The sequence below is a fragment of the Durio zibethinus genome, chromosome 1 (genome assembly GCF_047325235.1).
Source record: "Durio zibethinus cultivar Kanyao isolate XHJ-2024 chromosome 1, ASM4732523v1, whole genome shotgun sequence".
In the NCBI taxonomy this organism is placed as follows: domain Eukaryota; kingdom Viridiplantae; phylum Streptophyta; class Magnoliopsida; order Malvales; family Malvaceae; genus Durio; species Durio zibethinus.
In genome coordinates, this window is record NC_143162.1 from 27936227 (window position 1) to 27960090 (window position 23864).

The window sequence follows — 23864 nt, forward strand, 5'->3', positions numbered from 1 at the left end:
AAAAAGTTTGAGACGATATAAAAATATTGAACAAAATTAAATGAAAATATAATATTTTTATATGATAATATTATTTAATTCAAAATTGTATAACGTTATTTAATAATTAAACAATACCATCTAAAATAAATTTAATATGTTATTAATTAATAATATGAATAAGTATTATTACTTAATATAATTAAATATGTTATATTAAATAATATTATTTTATATTATATTTAGTGTATTTTAATAATTGTATAATTTATTAAGATTTATTAGTTGAATAGTTATTATTTAATAATTTAATATTTTTAGAATCTAAATTAAATGGATTTATAAATGATATTACATTAATGCATATTATTTTGAATATATAACTGATAATGATATTAATTAGTATTATTAAATAAATATAATCAAATGGCATCAAATTAACCAATTGTATGCTAAAATACATATACTTTAAATGATAAGAGCATAGAATATAATTTTTTTTTAAAATGTCCAGTGAGACGACTAAACACAAAAATAAGAGCACAACTTTTTATTTTTAGATCGAATTAGAAAGGAATTTTCTAAAACGAATTCAATAGAATATATAAAAACATAATCGTAATTATTGTGAAAGTTTATAACGTATTCAAATTGTAACAAGTTGATAACTTGTGAATGACAGGTTAATGAACCCTGAAACTGAGCTTAGGAATATAAGATCAATTCAAATAAATAGTGCCAAATTAATTATCTGATTGCATGTCCCAACCAAACATCAACTTTAAGTTTTCTTTTTTTTTTTGCAAGCATTTGCCATCATTTTTTCTTCAAGTACAATGAAGTTCTTAAGTTATAGACTTTCATAAACCTTCAAAAGGAATTGGTGAACTAAAAAGAAGAAGAGAGACAGGGGCTTGTGATTGAGTCATGAAAAAGTTATGAAAAAATTCAGTACAGGTTGTCAATGCAAAAAGTTTCAGAATTTTTTTTTTTCAAGTAGAATATAATTATAGAGGCAAAACGGCAATAGGATTTTACAAAATGGCCAAATTTTGGCATCATATTGTAGTGGTTTTGCCCTTTGTGGGAAGGTTCACGCATGGACAAAGGAAATGGGGTATGTCCAATGTCTAATCCTTTCACAAGATCATTGGCTTACTTTGTTGCTAAGAACTTCATTTTTTATATATATATAAAATGCAAAATAAACTGATTTTGAAGCCTTAACCATTTCTCAAATGAGTGCAAAAAAGTTGTGGTGTCCACCTTTTTCTTTCTTTCTTTTGTTTTTGGTGTTGTTTTGTCATTTTCACACACCTCCAGGATTGTCATGCAACTTAACTCAAAAAAGATGAGCAATCTTTGTTTGAGAGTGTTCGGAAAATTACAAGTAACTATCAATCACACTTTGTCACAGACATATACATATACGCTCAGTAGTACTGAAAGAAACATTTACAATACAAAATACCGGTAACGAAAAAGGATTTCCAGCAATTAATTCTGAATTTCTAACAAAGTCAATTTCTAGTTCATTGAGAAATTGTTGCTAGTCTCTTCTTCTACTAACTACATATCTGTCTTGGCCATAAGTACTAGAAATACAAACTTCCTCATCTTTTTCATGTCCAGTATATTATCTTCAAATATTTTTATGCTATGTTTGTAAAATCATATATATGTCCTGGATGCTACTGCCATAATTGGATGTTTTCTCTTTTTGGATAAAAAGATTGAGATGTTGAATTCGAGTTTAAGCATTGTCAATGGTTAGTCCTGCCGGTAAAAGATTGAACTCTTTCTTTTATGCATCGAGGTTCAATTTTTGTATGGGAGTACTTTAAAAGTAAAATTTTAAATGCATTAAATTAATGTGGGAGAGTGTGCTTGATCGTTCATGGAGAAAATTAGACTTTAGAAATAATCTTAATGGTGTATTACCAAAAAATTACTTAATCTTAGCCAAAAACAAAATCCAAACATAAACTTGCATAGTTTTCATTTGCGCAAGCCTCATGCTGGTTCAGGACTACCGTACACTACTTCAGCGTAGCCTGTTGCTTTCCAATTTTCAACATATAAAGTTGACTATGAAAATAAATCCGAATTTAGAAGTTCCATGTACATAAGTACAGGAGAGAATGGCCAACAACAGTAAAGTAGCCTAATAATAGGCAAAAAGCTTTTATAACCCCAATCATATAGGGATGAAAAAACTACTATAATCTAAGTTGCTTATATCCATATTGTCTTGGTGCATCTTTGCATTAGAAACCATAAACTGATCTGTCCCTCTTTCCTATCTCTGTCACTTCGAAACAACAAATGCATGTGATGTATATATATTTTTTATGAAATCGTGTAAAGGATTTTTAATGTTAAAGTAAAGATGTCACATTGTTTTCAGTAATTATGGATAGAAGTGGGGGCATTTCAATTCAAGATCCCAATCTTCATGATAAGAGGAAGGCACAAAAGAAAATTAGAAACCGACTTTGCAATCTATAACTAGACGAGATAGAACAGTAGTAGAATACTAATCTAACCTCATCATGTCAAGCATTGCAGTCACTATTACTCTCTTGTTTCTCAACATCTCTTTGCTTCCAGCCATCTTTGCCTTGAACCAGGAAGGCCTCTCTTTACTTTCATGGCTTTCGACATTCAATTCTTCCTCTGCTGCTTTCTTCTCTTCATGGGATCCATCCGACCAAAATCCATGCAGATGGGATTACATAAAATGTAGTGATGGAGGATTCGTTAGTGAAATAACAATATCCAACACCAATCTCCAGACCAGTTTTCCCACCCAGATCATCTCTTTCCAGCATCTTACTGCCCTTGTCCTTTCACGTGGGAACCTCACTGGAGAAATCCCGCCTTCAATAGGAAACTTGTCATCACTGGTCACCCTGAACCTTAGTTTTAATGCTTTCACAGGGAATATCCCAGCTGAGATTGGAAAGTTAGCTGACTTGCAGTCATTGTCTCTGAATACAAATTTTTTACATGGTGGAATTCCAAGGGAAATTGGAAACTGTTCAAAGCTTCACCTGCTTGAACTGTTTGATAACCATCTTTCTGGAAAGATTCCTTCAGAAATTGGACAATTGGTGGCTCTGGAGATATTCCGGGCAGGTGGGAACTCAGGTATTCGGGGTGAAATCCCAATGCAGATATCAAATTGCAAACAACTAGCTTTTCTTGGTCTTGCGGATACTGGTATTTCAGGGCAACTTCCAAGTAGTTTAGGGGAGCTGAAGAATCTCAAAACTCTTTCAATCTATACAAGCAATCTTAATGGTCGCATCCCACCAGAAATTGGTAATTCTTCAGCCTTAGAGGACTTGTTTCTTTACGGAAACCAACTTTCTGGTGAGATTCCTGAAGAACTGGGTTCACTGAAAAATCTCAAGAGAGTGTTACTGTGGCAGAACCAGCTAAGTGGGAGAATTCCAAAATCACTGGGGAACTGTTCATGTTTGGTTATTATTGATTTCTCATTGAATTATCTAAGTGGTGACGTTCCTTCATCTCTTGCTAATTTAGTTGCGTTGGAGGAGCTTCTTTTGTCTGGAAACAACATTTCTGGTAGCATACCTCCTTTTATTGGCAACTTTTCCAGCCTAAAGCAACTTGAATTAGATAACAACAGATTTTCAGGCGAGATTCCAACTGCCATTGGACAACTAAAGGAACTTTCTCAGTTCTTTGCCTGGCAGAATCAGCTTCATGGAAGTATACCAACTGATCTGGCCAACTGTGAGAAACTTCAACATTTGGATCTTTCACATAACTTCCTTACTGGTTCAGTTCCAAGTTCTCTGTTCAATTTGAAGAACTTGAGCCAATTGTTGTTGTTATCAAACAGACTATCAGGTGAAATTCCTCAAAGTCTGGGTAATTGCACCAGCTTAACCCGTTTAAGGGTGGGATCAAACAACTTCAGTGGTCATATTCCATCAGGAATTGGGCTCTTACATAGTTTGAGCTTTCTTGAGTTGTCGGAAAATCAATTTACTGGAGAAATTCCTCCTGATATTGGCAACTGCACTCATTTAGAAATGGTAGATTTGCGTGGAAATAAGCTCCAAGGTATAATTCCAGCGTCTTTTGAATTTCTTGCTGGTCTTAACGTCCTGGACCTGTCAATGAACAATATAGGAGGCACCATTCCTCAGAACTTGGGCAAGCTCACATCGTTAAACAAAATGGTAATCAGTGGAAACTACATAACAGGTTTGATCCCTAAGTCGTTAGGAAACTGTAAGGATTTGCAGTTGTTGGACATAAGCAGAAACAAAATTGCTGGTTCTATCCCAGAAGAGATTGGTCGCTTGCAAGGACTTGATATACTCTTGAACTTGAGTTGGAATGCTTTAACGGGACCTATTCCAGAAAGCTTTTCAAATCTCTCAAAACTGGCCAACTTAGATCTCTCTCACAACAAGCTAACTGGGAGCCTGAGGGTACTAGGAGGTCTTGACAATCTTGTTTCTTTGAATGTCTCGTACAATAATTTTTCAGGTATCCTTCCAGATACTAAGTTGTTCCATGATCTCCCCACCACTGCATTTTCTGGCAATGAAGGGCTCTGCATTAACAGAAACGAGTGCCCCTTGAGTGGAAGTCCCCATGGCAAAAAATCAACCAGTAATCTTATAATGCGCACTCTTTTCAGTGTAGCTGTAACTATTGTAGTAGTCATTGTTGCTGTGTTTTTATTTATCAAAGTTCATGGAGCCAATAATGAGGATGATTTTTTGGACTGGCATTTTACCCCATTCCAAAAGCTTAACTTTTCTGTGAATGATATTTTGACAAGTCTGTCTGATTCGAACATCATCGGAAAGGGTTGTTCTGGTATGGTTTATCGTGTTGAGACACCTACAAAACAGGTTGTTGCAGTGAAGAAGCTATGGCCGATAAAAAACGGTGAGTTTCCAGAAAGGGATTTGTTTTCTGCAGAAGTTCAGACTCTTGGCTCTATAAGGCATAAAAATATAGTGAGGCTACTGGGAAGTTGTGATAATGGAAAAACTAGATTACTCATGTTTGATTACATCAGCAATGGAAGTTTGGCGGGATTGCTGCATAAGAAGAGGGTATTCTTGGACTGGGATGCAAGATATAAGATCATACTGGGAGCAGCTCAAGGATTAGCTTATCTTCATCATGATTGCATTCCACCAATAGTTCATCGTGATATCAAAGCCAACAACATCTTGGTAGGACCACAGTTTGAAGCTTTCCTGGCAGACTTTGGTCTGGCAAAGCTGGTTGATGCTTCAGAGAGTCCGAGAGCTTCCAGCATAGTTGCAGGTTCTTATGGATACATTGCTCCTGGTGAGTACAAATATTTCAGGCTGTTCAACAATTATACGGCATATCTCCCAAGATTTCTTTCTATTAACCTACATTTTTTTCAAATTTCTTGGCAACCTTTATTAATTAGAAAGAATAATTCATTTGTTTTTAAGAAGATACAAATTTTTTTTTGGTTGAGATATTGTTCAAAAGATAGTTAACGGGGTAAGCCAAAAGTCATGTCTTTCGGGCATTTGCCTTCTAACATGTTTTTCAGCTTCAACAAGCTTCCAGATTTCGAAAAGTTTAGGGGACATGTACCCAGTTCCATGCTCTATTGCTGTACATAGCTAAACCATTCCCGACAATATGACAATTTGCAGAGTATGGATACAGCATGAGGATTACAGAGAAGAGCGATGTGTACAGCTTTGGCGTGGTGCTCCTAGAAGTTTTAACAGGAAAGGAACCGACGGATAACAGTATTCCAGATGGCGTCCACATCATCACTTGGATTAACTCAGAACTTCGTGAAAGGAAAAAAGACTTCACAACCATTCTTGACCAGCTGCTCCTCATAAGATCAGGTACACAAATCCAAGAGATGTTTCAAGTTCTTGGAGTGGCTCTCCTATGTGTCAATCCATGTCCAGAGGAACGTCCCACTATGAGAGATGTAACAGCAATGTTGAAGGAGATCAGGCACGAGAATGAGGATTATGAAAAACAAAATCTTCTCGGTAAAGGAATAGCAAGCAACCCGAAAGCTGTGGTTCATTGCTCTAGTTTTTCTAGATCATCGGAACCTCTGATTAGTTCACCTTCTTAGTTGCCAGTCTCCAATCTTGTGCTTTAGTTCATTATTGGTATTTTTTTAACAGTCATTTGTATAGGCATGATAATATGTAGCAAATCAGGTTTTTGTTTTTGTATCTTCTCTTCTTCACCATTGACTCAACTGCTGTTTCATTAATTTGAATTCCATCTACAGTATTCTTATATTTCTCTCAAAATGTATGTCAGCTCTGACAAAGCTTCACAGCTGACGAGAATGAAAGAACATGGCAGCCTGACACATCTACAAAAGACACGAGGAAAAACTTGAATTCTGACAGAATACAAGGGTGGACAAGTCAAATCTAATAAAAATTTAATTAATTCATATAATTATTTTTAAAAAATAACAACCAATAGTTTTTAAATTTAAAATCTTAATACTTACATTCTAAGACTTAATCTCTAATGCATTAAAAAAAACTAGCTTTTCACTCAATCGTCGGATACCACTCCCTCTTCTGCTATCTCTTAAGGGAAGGAGGGGAGTACCTAAGACCTAACTACATGAACCCAGATGAACTCTTAGTTTCTTGCCGAACATGTGAGGCGGTTGTCCTGATAACCTTAGCCCCAGAAATACCACAAAATATGGAACAGGAATAATGGCACTTTATAATTGGACCAAACTCTTTTACATCTGTTTCCCAAAAGTAGGAACATTTACAACTGCTAAGATTTGTAGGTGACACAGCAGCATAAAGAAGATCCATATGCCATCAAGCTGGTATTCCAAATGACAGGATAATATATGATACTAAAGCTTAAAATCTTTCAAAATTATCACTGTCATCTACTGTATATTTGCAAGACCAAAATGTCATCAAGCGTCACCTCAACCGTCCAATAAGCTGGCTTTCATCAATGGCATAGATCACGGAAAGTAAACAATAATTAAAAGTGCTACAGTACCAGAAAATCAATCAACATGACTGTTCAGCAGATGCAGTTTTCAAGCAGGGGACCAATAGCGAAACGCTGTAGCTTTCAAGCCCATTGAGCGGTCCTTGGAGAGCTGGGCCAATGAAAAGCCAACGGCAGTGAATAGTGACATAATCTTGGTTGGCTAAGCCCAGATAGTACAAGAAATTAAAGGAGATGAAAAAGGACCACCATCTCCCACAAGCCTCCCCAACATCTAAAGCTCCGTGTTCTTGAAAGAGGGCATTGCTCCTGGTCATGTCACCTTAAGCTATCTTAGGTCCACAGATAGCTTAAGCTGCCATATCAATCTCTGGTGTAATTAGTAGGCAGTCCATCTAGGTTCAGCCACACATTCCTTATCTACTTTGAACATTTCTGTTCATTTTTTCTCCTTTCAACCTGTCAATTATTGTTTATACAAGATTTCATTAGAACTTCAAAGGTTAAAAATAAAATTAAATCAAATCACAACAGGCAAGCAAACAGATTTCCTTTTTCTTTCTGAAGTAAAAGCCTAGTGTGAGAAATTGAACTGTTCAGAAAATATGAAGCCTAAATCTTTGATAATCCTGAAATTTAACGTATTCCAGCTCATCCCAAAAACATGATGCAAACAAGCAAGCAAATCATGGAATGAACCAATGAACCAGAAGGAATCAACTTAATTAGTAGGGGATAAATGCCTTTTTGGTTCGAGTTTTGTCTAAGAGCGTGATAGGCCCCTATCAATCATTCAATGAACATTACAAGACACTTGTGATGTAATGTAACAAACAAGACATAATCAATCTCAAACATATCCGTTGTGACAGATTAACAGTAGTAATATATATGGTAGCCAGAGCACACTTCCATATTGTGAAATATGCAACATTACTATGTACCAAACAAAATATGTAAATCAACTCTAGTTAAAAACTACAACAACCAAATTACTCATTCAAAATTTGTGGCATTCCTGATGCAAATGCTAAGCATGTAGTTGCAAGAAGATACATAAATATCACCAGAGACATATAAACTGTAGGATTAGCTTTTTAATATTTTAGAGACTTATCATAAATGAAAATTCACAAAGCCTGAGCTACCGTATGTCAACATGTTGACATTCTTGGATGTGTTTACACCTTTATGTTGCATTATTTGCATGGTATGAAACTTGTAACAATGAAGATACAGCATTGGCAAAATTCAGGGCCATGGTGGGATGAAAAAGGATGTGAAGAAAGATTTAAGAATTATCAGTGTCAGAGCACCATGCACAGAATACTGACTAATTGTCAAAACTATCTTATGCACCGGTTAATTTTTGCACCAAAAGAAAAAGATTACAAATACTATGTTATCTGCTATGACAAAGGGCTTTTCTTGCAAACAAAATTGTTTGAAGTTTCAGACTGTTGGTTAATGTTATATATTCTTGAACCACTTCTTTCAATGTCTCTCAGAATTACAAGTGAGACGCCAACTAATTAATTACAAGTGATTTTTGCATGCCAACAATGATAAGTCCGACACAGTAACCGGTAAGCTTTTGTAACAGCTTTTAATCCATATGTAAAACAATTCATAGATACAAAATTAAATGCCAGATCAAAATTACATGTTAAATTTTCCCATGTCTGATGTGCTTCCAGGAATCCAAATTAAGGACCCAGTTGGTTCATGGAACATTTATGACAAGAAATAAGTTACATTCCAATATTATCTATTTGCACTAAAATGAAATGCCATTTCTCAGAACAAATGTACACTCACATATTATGTTCTTCAGATGGCTGAAAAAAATTGTTGCAGACTACGAACGCTTTTGTCGGCTCCACTTCACGTTGCATTGAACACTATTAGCAAATGGGAAATAATGACTTTTAGTGGGAAATCCCTTGAGTCAAACTTTCTAAGAGTAAAATAAAACAAATGAAAGTACTCAAGGAAGAGTGCACCATGGCTTCTGGATTTATTATACTGGTTGGCCACTAACAACACTATCTATAGCAAGCTCAAGTCCCTAGAAATCATTAAAAAAGCAGATTGTGAAACAGCTTTTTATCCATATGTTAAACAATTCATACATACAAAATTAAATGCCAGATCAAAATTACATGTTAAATCTTCCCATGTCCAATGTGCTTCCAGAAATCCAATTCAAGGACCCAGTTGGTTCATGGAACATTTATGACAAGAAATAAGTTACACTCCAATATTATCTATTTGCACTAAAATGAAATGCCACATCCCAGAACAAACGTACACTCACATATTATGTTCTTCAGATGGCTGAAAAAAATTGTTGCGGACTACGAACGCTTTTGTCGGTTCCAATTCATGCTGCATCCAACACTATCAGCAAATGGGAAATAATGACTTTTAGTGGGTAATCCCTTGAGTCAAACTTTCAAGAGTAAAATAAAAAAAAAAAAAATTAAAGTACTTGAAGAAGAGTGCACCTTGGTTTCTGGATTTATTGTACTGGTTGGCCACTAACAACACTATCCATAGCAAGCCAAAGTGTAGGGATGGCAACGGGTCGGGTCGGGTTGGGGCGGGTTTTTGCTCGCCCCGAACCCGACCCGATTTTAAATATACAATACCCGAACCCGATATTTTTTTTCATTTTAAATACACGAACCCGACCCGATCTGATATTGTATAAAATCAAATCCGACCCGATCCGACTCGAAATTAATAAAATATTTTTTAAAATATAAATATAAAATTAAATATATATAAAAATATATATAATTAAATATAAAATTAAATATAAAATTAAAAAAATAACTAAAAAATAATTTTTTTATATATATCGGGTCGGGTTTGCTTAAAACCCGACCCCGACCCGAACCCAAAAATTTTTTTTACTCTACCCGACCCGATACCCGATTTTCAAAAAAAAAAACCGACCCTAAGGGGTCGGGTCGGATCGAAACCCGACGGGTTCGGGTGATTTTGCCCTCCCTACTCAAATGTAATACCTCAGCCCAAATAATAATTGGGCTAGATTAATATTAAAGCCCACAGTTTATTAAGACATTATTTAGTAAAAGAAAAAGAGTTGAAGTATTAGATAAAAAAAAATCTAACTATCGTGAAATAGAAAGGAAATAGAGTTATTCTTCCTCATCTTCCTTAGGGTTAGAGAATATGAAAAATCAAGTTGGAGATTCACAATCAGAGGCTACAATCAAGTTAATCCCTTAAAGGTGAGTACATGCCCTCTTTTTATTTGAAAAGAAATATCAAGTTGATTGCTATTATTTGGAGTTGAAATTTTGAGAGAAAAACCAAGAAAAATCATGAAATCCTTCATTAATCTTGATGATCTATTTGGGTAAATTACTGGGCTTTGTTTATTTCATGTTCTTAAGATTTATTGATGATTATTGAATGGAGTTTGAAGGCTGAAAGTAAATATTTGAGTTTTTAAAGATTGAAGGAGAAATTTTATTTTTGGATGAAATGTTATGATCTGTAATAATGAATTAAAATAAAGTTTTCATTAATGGATAGATTATTGCTGTGATTATTATATATCATTGGAAAGCATGTTGAATCTAATTTCTAATGAAATAAACGAAAGTCAAATCCGAGTTTTTTATGAAGAGTTGTCTAATTTTAACTTAAGGATATGCAAGCTATAAGACAACGGCATCAGGGTTGAATTACGAAATTCTTCTTAATTTGTATACAAGGATTTACAGATTAAGCCATATATGTTTGGAAAGCTTATTGAGTCTACTTTCCAATGAAACAAGCGGAATTGAATTTGGAGTTTCCTGTGAATAAATATATAATTTTCATTAGAAGGTATACAGGTTGTTTGGCAGCAGTATATGACATGGATTTCAAAAATTGTTATAATTAATCTACAAGGAATTACGAGGTTTGTCGTATATGGTTAGAAAGCTTATCAAGTCTAGTTTCTAACGCATTAAAGAGATCATAATTCCGATTTGGATATATTGAGATATGACTGTTTTAATGAAAAGAGGTTAGGCTGCCAGTATTAATTAATTAAGTTAACCCTTTGTGTAACTTAGTTGATTTTTGTATAAATGGTCTCAAAAAAGGTTGATTAAATTCTGATCTGTTGAAATGATCTTGGATAGGCCATTAATTATTTTGAGAAAAAAACTAAGTGGTGGAATTGAATGGAGGTAAGTAGAATCTCACACACTTTGTTTGTTTTCGAATCTATGTATATATATATATATATGTTTCTAAATGAAATAATGTTTTATTTCTTTATTTTTTATGTATGAAAATAGGATCAAGCAAATGATTATTTTGTGTTTCTCTATATAAATGATGGATCATGCTTATGAATGAAATGAGAAAATGATTTATGAGTAAAGAATGATTTTGTGATGGCTACGTTTTTACATCCCTGGAAAGTGGGATCATCGACACCAGAACTAGTTCTACGACCTTGGCTAACGGGTAATAGTAGTTAGCAAAGACATGATCATACGACCCTACTAACGAGTAATAGTAGTTAGCATAAGCCTTGGCTAACGGGTTATAATAGTTAGCAATGATCATGAGAATGAAATTGTCGATACGGCCAATGTCACGGGTTATAGCAGTGACCGTAGCTAATGATAAATCAATGATAATGATGATTTATGATGATGATGTTTTACGATGATTTTTAATGATTGATCCATGATTTGGTTTGATTATGATATTTGAATGATAGCATATTTTGCAATGATTTATGAAGTGACATATTTTGACATTGATTTATGAATTTCTAAAATATTTGACAAAACGATGATCTTGAAATGTTTTGATATTATGATTTGATAAATGTTTTGAATGATCTATATATGTGTAAGAAAACAATGCTTGATCTGATAAGATGTGTGAGCCTATACTTACTGAGCTGTGATTTGCTCATTCTTTTTTTACCTTTTCTTTACAGATGACTAAGTGATAAGTTTGGTTAGCCTTGTGTGAAGCTAGAAGATGAAATAGGAAAAATTACTTAGTCGTCGAAGGCTATGTTGGCCAATGAGATCTTAAGAGATAGTTTTATATTTTATATGGTTTGTATTTGGATATATAAAGATGTATTATCAGTTGGATTAAAGATATGAATTTTACTTGGTAAATTATTTTATTAAAGAATTTTAGAATGTTTAAAAAAGAAGGTTTCGTATTACTTTGAGATATTCTTTAAGGTAATATAGCCGTGTTACGTCTTGATCTCAGGGCATGACATCAAGTCCTTAGAAATCATTAAAAAAGCAGATTGTTAATAATGCAACCGGAGTGGGGAAGTCAAATTATTAATTACATACTAAGCTTAAAATCACACAAGCCAATCTTCCAGTAACAGGAACACTGTTACTTGGCCTGTAATCATCAAATTGACCATGATATACGAGCTCAAATGGCCTTCTGTCATCCGGTTTCAAAGGGAGAACTTTGCAAGTTATTATTATTATTATTTTAAGGACTCATTAATATGATCCCAAGACTTAATCCCATTGCACAGAGTCTTCTAAATGGATCATATTTGATAGATCACAAATATCTAATTCAAATCTTCATGGCATGGCAGACTGCCTACCTATCATTGCCAACCTGGCTCAAGGCTGGCTGCCTATAAACGTAATCAAGAGAAAAACTAACAATTTGATGTTGTGAGAACATAAAATAAAGTATACATTAAACGCATTGCGATTACTTTTTTAAATAGAAAAAACTCTGGTATACATACTGCACCAAAATCTCTTGCAACATCTTGATTCTCCAGCCAAACATATATAACTTAATCAATACAAAGCCGTTAAGGAGAGAAAATCAATTACAAAGCAAGCTAATGTCATTTACATGCTTGAGGTGCCAAAAGATGAATGAGCTACACCCAAAGAAATGTGCCAGATTTCTAAGGCTCGAATAAGAAAGAACAAGATATTCAGATATTCTAGGAAAAGAACAGGTGGGCTAATCACAGATGAACATGCCAAATAATTGTGGAAACAGAACAGAAATTCTAAAGTATTTTTTTAGTCTGCTTCCTCTCTTATCTTCATAGCCATATTCTTGCAGTCCTAAAATATTCCCTTTGATCTCATTTCACATGTTTTATTTATATTGTAAAGGGATGCCAAACAGCCAAAGTTTTTCTCAATTAACCAATATTACATCTGATTCAATTTTGTCTTAGTTGAATAACTGTCAAGTTTTTGGCCAAATCCCATGGTTAAAACTAAAGCACTTGCATTACTACTTCCAATAAAGCTATAGTATCCATATGCTAAAACTAATCAAGGGCTGAATTTGTTTATCTTCTGCAACAATTATTGTCTACTTATAATATTCAAAGTTACTTGTTAAGTTTGCATAATCTTAGAATCCCATGGTCTGATTTTCAAATCCAGTCTTTAAACCTACAGAAAAAGCCCAGGGAAGATAAAACTAAACCTGGACCAATTTAGGCAGGACAGTTTATGAATGCATGCCTACACATGGCATGAACAGTAAATTACAAATAATAAAACAATTAATGATAATGAAATAAGTGACAAATTCAGCTATCTTAAAGCTATAATAATTTAAAACAAACTGCAAAATTTAAGAAAATGTAAGAAGTATAGTTTTAGTGGTAAAATGTAGACATTTCTAATAATGTTTCCACTTATTTATACTGTTTTTAATCAAAACAACAAAGGAAAAGACCAATGATAGCACTGGCATACCTCATCATATAGATAAGGGAAAGGAAAATTATGTAGTTTAGCCTCTTTTGCCATGAATTGTGGTCCATCCTGTGAACAACAGTTCATTTGGAGAAATCATTCAACAGCTTCAAAGCAGCTCTATAATCAAATTAGGGGATCACTGGAACCGGGGGATGAGTGGCTACAGAATTAGAAGATATTGCAACAACAGCAAGCCCTTTCTGCAATAGAAAGCAATAAATTTTGGAATGTTAATCTTTTATAGTCAGTTATCTTTCCAAGTTCCTTTTGGTAACAGGAAATAAACCAAGTACAAAGCCCAGCAAGAGGAGCGCACTTAGCTACCTTCATATAGAAATTTGAAAGCTTCACAATATCCTCCTTTAGGTGCTTAACAAATGGGCAGTGGTTGCATATAAACATAACCTGCAAAATAACATTGTTAATATAGATCTTATGAGTGTGAAAACACTTATTTACAGCTGATTGTAATTTTGTAATCTGTATATTTATATTTATATTTCTAGAATTAAGTATTTATATCCCTACAGTTAAAGATAGAAAATTAGGATGAACAATCCCTCAATTTTAGAATCAATTTTAGGAAGATTTAGTTTCCTAGTTTACCCACTAATTAGTTGTATATAAATTTAAGGTACTTGTATAATTCTTTACGAGCAATTTTTCAATATACATTCAATTTTACTCGTAGTTTTTCACATAGTTTTATTTTTTAGTTTTTCCACATGATATCAGAGGTTTAGGCTTTTCTTAGGAAGAAAATTTTTTTCAGCCTTCATTGCTAAATTCTATTTCAGGCCTTCATAGCCAAATCTTGTTAAATCTTTTAGTCTTATTTTTTCCTTCTTTGGCCTTCATTGCCTAGAATCCTCTCTAGTTAAACCTTTACTATCAAGACTCGTTTCAATCTCGAGAAAGATAACCATGCCAGAGATAGTAGAATCTGCCACTACTACCTAATTTGATGAAGTGACAACTGGTAAAACCACTGAAGTGCTATATTAGTCTCAGGAACAAAAAGAGTTGGATAGAGAAAAGCTTGAGAAACTAAAAACTCTTGAAAAACCTACAGAAGTATGTTCTTTGGGTAAGGTCTCTAGTTTAAGTAAAGGTTCTGGTTCTCATGGATTAAATGTCTCGATTAAGCCTATTACGAGTTTTTGAGTCATCGACAAGAGCTACAAACCATATGACACATTCCTCACAGAACCTTAGTACATATACCCTGTGTCCTAGTAATAAGAAAATTGTTATTGCAAATGGTTCACTTACTACAATGGTAGGGTTAAGAGATATTCAAATTAATCCCTCATTTGTTTTTAAAAATGTTCTTCATATTTTTGGATTGTCTACTAATCTAATATCTATACAAAAACTTACCAGAGACATGAACTGCAAAGTGACTTTTTATCCCTCTTATTGTGAATTTCAATATCAGAGTTTAAAGAAGCGGATTGGACTTGCTAAGGAGAACGATGAACTATACTTTCTTAAAACATTAAACAATACAAGTAATATCAAGAATAGTTTACCTTTATCATTTCTTTATGAAAAATCTCCCAATAGAGACAAAATATGGCTTTATCATTTTCGTCTTGGACATCTTTCTTTTGGAATTTTGAAAAACATGTTTTCTTCTTTGTTCAAAGGATTAAATGCCAAAAATTTTCATAATAATGTTTGTGAACTTACAAAGCAAAGACGTGTGTCTTTTTTAGTTAGCAATAAAAGAAGTTATACTCCTTTTTACTTGATTCATAGTGACATATGGGGTCCCTCTACAAGTCCTAATATTTTTTGTGTAAGGTGGTTTGTTTCTTTTATAAATGATTATACTAGGGTCTCTTAGATATTTTTACTTAAATCTAAATCGAATGTGAATAGTGTGTTTTTAAACTTCCAAATCATGATCCAAAATCAATTTGAAGTGAAAATCAAAAGATTTAGGTCTAATAATGCAAAAGACTATTTTAACCAGAGTTTATCTATTTATTTCCAAAAGGAGGAGATTATCCATAAGTCATATTGTGTTAATACTCCACAGTAGAATGGAGTGGTAGAAAGGAAAAATAGCCATTTACTAGCCACAATCCGAGCTTTACTTTTTCAAGCAAGCGTTCTCAAATCCTATAAGGAGAAGCTGTTCTCACTGTCACACACATTATAAACAGGCTATCTTCAAGGGTTTTAGGATTTAAAACTCTTATGTAACTACTCTCACAATTCTATCCCAACTTAACACCACAAACAACCTCACACCTAGGATATTTGGTTGTATATTATTGGTTTATGTTCACAGTCATAATAGGAGGAAGTTGGATCCTAGAGCAATTAAGTACATTTTTATGGGGTATTCATCAACTCAAAAAGGGTATGAGTGCTATCATTCTCTTACCAAAAAATTTTGTGTTTACAGATGTCACTTTTGAAGAAAGTAAACCATTTTTTACTCAACCTTATCTTTAAGGGGAGACTTCATTAATGGAAGATAAGGATAAAGACTTCTTTTTGCTTGACTTGTCCTCCTTTTTAACATTTTCACCCATTAATTCTTCTGAGTCTAAACTTGTTTCTTCTAAGTCCAAGTCAAACATTGAATTTAAGTCTGAATCCATTCCAAACACAGAAGATGTGACAAAGGATAATATTATTTTTTATTCTATAAAGGAATTGCAGGCGTACTCAAGAAGAAAAGTTTCAGATCCTAAACTAATGCAAGTCCAAGAGCCTAATCCTAACTCTAGAAATGAGGTAACTACAGTCTTTGACTTTATTTCTCAAAATGAGCATGAATCTCCTAAAACTATAACTAGTAATTATGATCTACTTATTGCCATTAGGAAAGAAAACAGAGAATGTACTAAGCATTCACTATACTCAATCTCTAATTGTGTCATTTGAAAAATTCTCACCATCCCACAAAAATTTTCTTGTGACCCCAAATACTATTTCTATTCCAACTACATTATTCAATGTATTATCCAGTGAGAAATTTAGACAAGCCAAAAAAATAAAAATTGAGGCCTTAAGAAAAATAAGCATGAGAACTAGAACAGTTGCCTAAAAAAAATCCAGTTAGGTGTAAATGGATTTTCACTGTAAAATACAAGGCAATGGTACTGTTGAAAGGTATAAAGCCAGGTTGATGGCTAAGGGCTACACTCAAACTTATGAAGTGAATTATCAGGAAACTTTTACTTCAATTACCAAGATGAATACAGTAAGGATTTTGTTATCATTGGCAGCTTCAACAATTTAATGTAAAGAATGCTTTTCTACATGGTGATTTGGAAGAAGAAATATATATATATATATATATATGAAGGTTCCACCAAGATTTGGAGGTCATCTAGAAGCAAACAAAGTATGCAAGCTGAAAAAGGTTTTATATGGCCTTAAATAGTCTTATAGGGCTTGGTTCGGGAGATTTGCCAAAGTGATACTAGCAATGGGATATAAGTAGAGTTAAGGAGATCACACATTGTATATCAAACACTCTGATTCAGGGAGAGTTATAGTTTTATTAGTGTATGTTGATGATGTAATTGTAACCGAAAATGATAAAAAAGAAAAAAAATCACTAAAACAGTGTTTGACTACAGAATTTGAGATGAACGAGCTAAGAAGATTGAAGTACTTCTAGGAATTGAAGTAGCTCACTCACGGCATGAGATTTTCATTTCACAACAAAAATATGTGATGGATCTTTTGAAGAAAAATGGGAAGCTCACATGTAAACCTAAAAATACCCCTATAGATCCTAATCATAAACTTGGATAAGCTAATGAAGATGCTATTGTAGATAAAGATATGTACCAAAGATTAGTTGAAAGATTCATTTATCTCTCACATACTAGACCTAATATAACATATACTATGAGTGTGATAAGTCAATTTATGCATAGTCCTAAAAAAGTGCACCTATAGGTTGTCTATCATATATTGCATCATTTGAAGGCCAATCCTAGGAAAGGTATCTTATTCAAAAGAAATTTAGGGCTAGTTCTAGAAGCATATATAGCTGCGGATTATGCAGGTTCAACAATTGATAAAAGATCCAACTTAGGCTCCTACACTTTCCTAGGTGGTAATCTTGTCAATTGGAAGAGTAAAAAACAGAATGTGGTGACAAAATCAAGTGCTAAGGCAAAGTTCAAAGCAATGGCTTAAAGAATTTGTGAATTACTATGGTTAAAGATTATCCTAGAAGACTTATAGATCATGTGGAATGGACCAATAAGACTCTACTGTGATAATAAGTCTACAATAAATGTTGCACATAATCCTGTGCAACGTGACAAAACAAAACACATTAAAGTAGACCGGCATTTCATGAAAGAGAAACTAGACAATGGGTTGATTTGTACACTGTATGTATCAACCAATGGTCAACTTGCAAATGTGTTAACTAAAGGTCTCAGTAGTGCAACATTTCAAAAAATTATTTCCAAGCTGGGAATGAAAAACTCTTATTCACCAGCTTGAGGGGCAGTGTGGGAAAACACTTATTTACAATTGATTGTAATATTGTAATCTGTATATTTATATTTGTATATCTATAATTAAGTATTTGTATCCTTAAAATTAATAACAGAAAGTTAAGATAGACAATCCCTCAATTATAGGATCAATTTTTAGAAGATTTAGTTTCCTAGTTTACTCATTAGTTCATTGTATATAAACTTAAGATGTTTGTATAATTCTTTATGAATAGTTTTTCAATATACATTTAGTTTTTCTCTTAATTTTTTACATAGTTTTATTTTTTATTTTTTTTCACATTATGATTAAATATATATCTATATAGAGATAATAAAATGCTATTAATCCTCAAGAATCGACAAGTTCATGATGGCATATTCTTATTATAATTATTAATTTTTTGAAAAAGACAGTTATTATTCATGTTTAAAGAAATATTTTGTTCTGTCAAGTGGTTCAAACTTTCATGAACCTATTTGCAAGTTGTGCCATTAACCATGCTCATTTGCTATGTTGATTCAAACTTGGTATATATGCCATAATATTTCAACTACATACCTCAATAAAAGTATAATGTTTACTATGATATTTTCAGAATTTAATCCCATTAATTTAGCAAGTCAAAGCGCTGCTGCTTCTTTACCTCAAAACCTGAAAAGGCCACATTTCACAAAGGGGGTAAGAGAAAACAAGTATGATACTAGTTAAATCTAGTTTGTTCAAGTTTTAAATGGGGCAAACATTTGCCTACTACATCCATTCCTATTTGTATGAAATTGGCTTTGTTCAAGGGAAAAGTGTAGCCCTTTCTCAAGTACTAGGTCTACTTCATTTAATAGTTAGTAGATTAAAAAAAAATGAGAATATATAGTTATACTTCCATGTAAAAAGTGATAACTATAGCGAATGCAGTAATAGAAGAATTGATGGTTGCACATTAAGACACTTGAATCAAGAAACAGTATGACTGTGGAGCGGCGAAGAACTATTAAGGATACCCACCATATGATGTCTATTTATAAATGCATTGTTTACAAGGCCCATGATATTTAGGCTTTAGCCTTGTGCCAAAATCAGCAGTTACGCTTCAACTTTGGAGCATACCTAATCACCTAGTTCACAGACTGGCTCCGTTCAGTGAACTAAAACAACTCCAGCTATTTTCCACGCAGCAGACAGAGGCAAACATTCACATTGATTTTAACAAAAAAAAAAAAGCTTCAAAAATACATTTTTATCCTTCTGGATGGTTCCAAAATGCCAAAATATGGTAATTCTTTCTCCTGCGGAAATGACCAAACATAAATCGACTGGCATCATTGTCAAACTGCCATCTATAAGTCAACACCCGAAACTGAAAGAGCAGGTGCTTGTTGCAATAGCTATTTTGATCTTTTACATTGCGGAAATTTAAAATTTTTGAAGTGTTGGCTTAGTCACAATTATCCCGAACACCAAATCAAAAATACCAATGCCAATGGTTTTGATGCAATTATATCATAACAATGATAGTGGTAATTTATTCAGCTATTCTCTGCCAAAATCAGTTCCCTTCAAAACCAGTGATGTCACTGGATCTTAAATTTAAACTAATACAATTGGAATAAATCATCTCTTCTAATACAATAAGCAATTCCACATCACTTACTAGTTTCAACCATTATTCTGTATCTTTGCCTGCCGTTGTCAAAAACCTAAGTCTAATTATGACGTATATCTTGTGACAAGAATAGTGATCTAAATCTGGCACCAACCTCCTTCGAATAAAGTACAATACATCAAATACTGAGGCATTGCTCTATAAAATTTAAAAAAAAAAAAAAAGAAAAGGAAAAAGAACAATGAGACCAAAAGTATATATTCCAACCTGAAAGTGACCCCATTTTCAATCCTTTCAACCCTTATCTCAATTCCACGAGACTCCAATTTATGAATTAATTAAATCCATGTACCTTTCTCTTAGTGCCTTAACATAAAACTTCATATGAAATTCAATACAAATCACACTTAATACAAATTTCTCTGACACTGTTAAAAGAAAACAAACAGGGATTTCATATCTGATCCTAATGCAACCCTTGAAAAATGGTAACATTCCCTCAACTGAATCCAATAAAACAACTTGAATATCCCAAAACTTAAAATACCTCTTTTCCAAACTTCACAAAAGATACCTACTTTAGCTTCCTTTGATATAAGCCCAATTTATTCCAAGTAAGCCAGAAAAGAGATTATTAAAGAATAAAATAAAGAATCTGTTTACTCAAAAAACAATGATTTAAAGGAAAATAACAAAAGCAAAAAATCAACACAATAACCTAAACAAAGACCAAAACAGAAAAAAAAAATATAGCAATAAAAGAAAAGGGCTATTACCAACAAAGCAGGGTATGATTCAAAATCTTCCAAAGTCCAAGTCTTACCAGTTAGAGGCTCTGGTAACTACCCTCCAAAGGAAACAAAATAGTAGAATGTAATAAATAAATAAAGGAAAAAAGGATAAATGTTTTTAACATGTAAAAGTTTATGTTTCTGTAAAGAAGAAACCTGGAAATTAGGAGCCCTGAAACCAAGGGATACGCTTTGGAACTCAGTTGTTGCAGCTCGGATAGCCAGCAGCTTCTTTCTTGCGGGTTCTTTGTTCCCTATCCGCACTGGACAAAAACCCAATTTCCAGGATGACAACATTGTCACAAATGATGAAGTCCTGGTAGTCGCTAATGTGAGCGGGACTGACAGTAAACGTGCGCCAGCGCCTGTTGTGGTTACTGTTACTGCTCCACCAACAGCAACCGCCATTGCTTTAAAAATCTGCTCCAAAAGAAAGGAAACTAAACTGCCACCGAAACAAATTAGTATAAACTTTTCGGGTAAAGGTCAAATTTAACCCGCTACTGGATTTGGGTGTTTCAATTCTACTTTTGTATGTACAATTTTTTAATGCAATTCTAGTACGAATGAAAATAGAATATTTTATTAAGACTATTTTAAATTCTAAAAAAAAAATAATTAATTTCTTTTTATAAAATTACCAACAATGCCATCCGTCTCTTCTCCCTATCATTTCCACTGGCTAATTTTTCCCTTTTATTAGGAATTGTAAGGGCTTGAACCTTAATGTCCTCTTTCTGGCAATATTGTTTAACATTGCACCAGAGGTTTCATACAAAGAAGGATGAGAAGGCGGTTGTAAATTTTTTGGTTGAGGTACTGAATTGAAACCTCGGAATCCAGTGTGCAATCCAGGTTTACAGTCTGTCATTGGCAGCAACAACAAAAAAAATGAAGAAAAAAATTTTCTTTTCTGTCGTCTCATATCTAATGCATTGCACACTAAATTCAATGACTCAATTACTTCAAAAACAAACGAACTCCAACTTAAATTACTTGCATACCTCAACTTGAAATAACCGGTAATGCTCTTTAATCAACCTGCAGGTCCTGCAAATTTCAAGCTTGAAAGAAAAAAAAAAAAGGTTCAAGGTATGAATTTAGCAATCAGCACATAGCTAAGCTAAACTGATGATTTAGTCCATGCCATGTTGGAACAGCATAAGAGGAAACTCTGCCAAAAATTAATTTTTTATTTATTCCCTTAAAATTTTTTAATAATAAATATCCCTTCAAATAAAGAAATAATTAACAATGTCACTTATTTAATAAATAAAGATAATATCAATAATTAAATAAAAATAAAATACCAATGATGTCACTAATTATAAAAATAGCTTTTTAAAAAAAAATCGGAGTAAATAAGATTGTTTTTTGAATAAAAAAATATATGGCATTGTTGGTATTTAGAAAAAAAATAATTATTTTTATTTTTAGTATACTTATTTAGAATTTAAAATAAAATCTTTTATTTCTCATATAATAAAAATTAAAGAAATATTTAAAATTCTTAATACAATATTCTTTAATTTCGATGAAATATTCTATTTTCATTCATAGTTGATTAGAATTGCATTAAAAATATAGTAGGATGGTAAAATTGTATCAAAAAATGTATAATGATAAATATGAAGCTCCCAATCTAATAAAATGGTAAATTTGACCCCTTTATCTCTAAATTTTTTTATTTGTTTCTACTAAAATTTATAAGATGTCATTTTGAATACAGAACGAAGGTAACCTCGTCTTTGTCTGGAATGGAAAAATGGGTTAAATCCAGCTAGGTTGGACGGGACAAGACTTGGCCCATGAAAAAGTTTTGAGCTTCAACTAGCTTCTGATGAAGCCCCTTACATATGGGCTTGAAAAGCCATGACCAGTGACAATCTTTTCCGACCATCTTGGAGGTCGTCCTAAAAAAGTTCGTCTTTTCGATTTCGCAAGGATAAGAGGGTCAAGATCTTCTTCGGGATTTCGCAAGGATTTCACGTGTCTTTTTACAAGTACTTTCTTATACTGAATTAGATTCTAATGCGCAACTGTGATGATCAGATCATATTTACCTCAGCTTATTATTACTATCTTATTTTTAATGTTTCAAAAACCACTTGGAATTTTAATTTTGTTTTATGTGCCCAAAAATTTAGACATTTTTTACATAAAGAATGTTACAATCTTGAAAAAAAAATTATAGATCTTGATATTTAAAATTCATATTTATTAAATATTTTTTTAAATAATTATATAAATCAATTGGATTAAATTTTAAATTTAAACTAGATAAAAAAAATGAGTTCCTATTTAATTTGTCTGCAAATAGATGACTTTTAGACCCATTTGTTTAATTGCTTGAAATTTTGCTAGATTTTTTGGTCTTGGATGTTTTAATATGATCTGATGTAGTATTTGAGTAAAAAAAAAAAATTTACTGCTTTTCTTGAAAAAATGTTTTTTTTTTTTAGATATGTTAGAAATTCCAACTAAGGTTAATTTGTTTTGAAATTATAAGTAGGTGTGAAAAGGACGAGAATGTCAGATCAGTGGATTCTCTAATGGGTCACGTTTTTTTAATTGGCTTTATATTTTGAATCGGAAAATTAATTTATCGTTTAAATTTGGATTAAGTTGATTTTGACTATTGGGTAAGAATTCAGTTAATTTGATTCTTCTATAAAATGACAAATTGAATGTTAAATAAATTGAAAAAACTCCATATGGTACTTAATTATCGAGAACTCTTAACTTTTTGGTTTTGTTTGTTTAATAAAAGATAAATTTTTTTTTTATCTTTAAAATAGTTAAAATTTAATTTTTAATCATCGAAATTAAAAATTTAATATTTTATCAATTGAGTTACATGATTATTAAAAAAATTTCAACTATGATCTCTTGTAACTAAACAACAGTCATGAGGTGCATTTTAGATTGCTTAATTCATTCAGAAACATAATCAAGCGAGGTGCATAAAAAAGTCCTCAATGCCTTGCTACTTCTGCACCCTTTTCGGTATATATTAAGCTTATGCTTTTGCTTTGTATGAAGACTATATATAAATATATATATGTATATATGTATATATTTATATATATATGTATCTATATGTATATATATGGCATTAATTAATTAATTAATTTTGCAGGAACCAACAAAATATTTGGTAAGCTTAAGACCAATTATAGGGAACACCGGCAATGTAGATCATCATCGCGAGACTTTGGATGCATTTATTTATTTATTATT

General features: G+C 32.7%; 2 protein-coding genes across 2 annotated transcripts; one reads left to right on the forward strand and one right to left on the reverse strand.

The window, feature by feature from the left end:
- Positions 1-2404: 2404 nt before the first annotated feature.
- Positions 2405-6265, forward strand: LOC111312215 (uncharacterized). The gene is made up of 2 exons (XM_022912277.2): positions 2405-5325; positions 5670-6265. The coding sequence occupies exons 1-2, from the start codon at positions 2532-2534 to the stop codon at positions 6113-6115; spliced, it is 3240 nt and encodes a 1079-aa protein (XP_022768012.2). The 5' UTR covers positions 2405-2531; the 3' UTR covers positions 6116-6265.
- A 2739-nt stretch (positions 6266-9004) lies between these two features.
- Positions 9005-21697, reverse strand: LOC149520509 (uncharacterized). The gene is made up of 8 exons (XM_089763395.1): positions 20781-21697; positions 20610-20675; positions 14076-14156; positions 13898-13951; positions 13749-13817; positions 12735-12796; positions 12360-12453; positions 9005-9043 (listed from the first exon to the last, which is right to left on the reverse strand). Exons 1-8 carry the CDS (start codon positions 21030-21032, stop codon positions 9005-9007), a joined length of 717 nt encoding a protein of 238 aa, XP_089619521.1. The 5' UTR covers positions 21033-21697.
- Positions 21698-23864: the final 2167 nt, after the last annotated feature.

Excerpts from the sequence above, each read along its gene's own strand:
- LOC111312215 (XM_022912277.2), top strand. The coding sequence starts at position 2,532 with ATGTCAAGCATTGCAGTCACTATTACTCTCTTGTTTCTCAACATCTCT. Across the intron at positions 5,326-5,669 it reads TTATGGATACATTGCTCCTG|AGTATGGATACAGCATGAGG; the intron begins GTGAGTACAAAT and ends GACAATTTGCAG.
- LOC149520509 (XM_089763395.1), bottom strand. The coding sequence starts at position 21,032 with ATGGCGGTTGCTGTTGGTGGAGCAGTAACAGTAACCACAACAGGCGCT. Across the intron at positions 14,157-20,609 it reads AATCATACCCTGCTTTGTTG|GTTATGTTTATATGCAACCA; the intron begins GTAATAGCCCTT and ends GTTATTTTGCAG. Across the intron at positions 13,818-13,897 it reads CTGTAGCCACTCATCCCCCG|GATGGACCACAATTCATGGC; the intron begins GTTCCAGTGATC and ends TGTTGTTCACAG.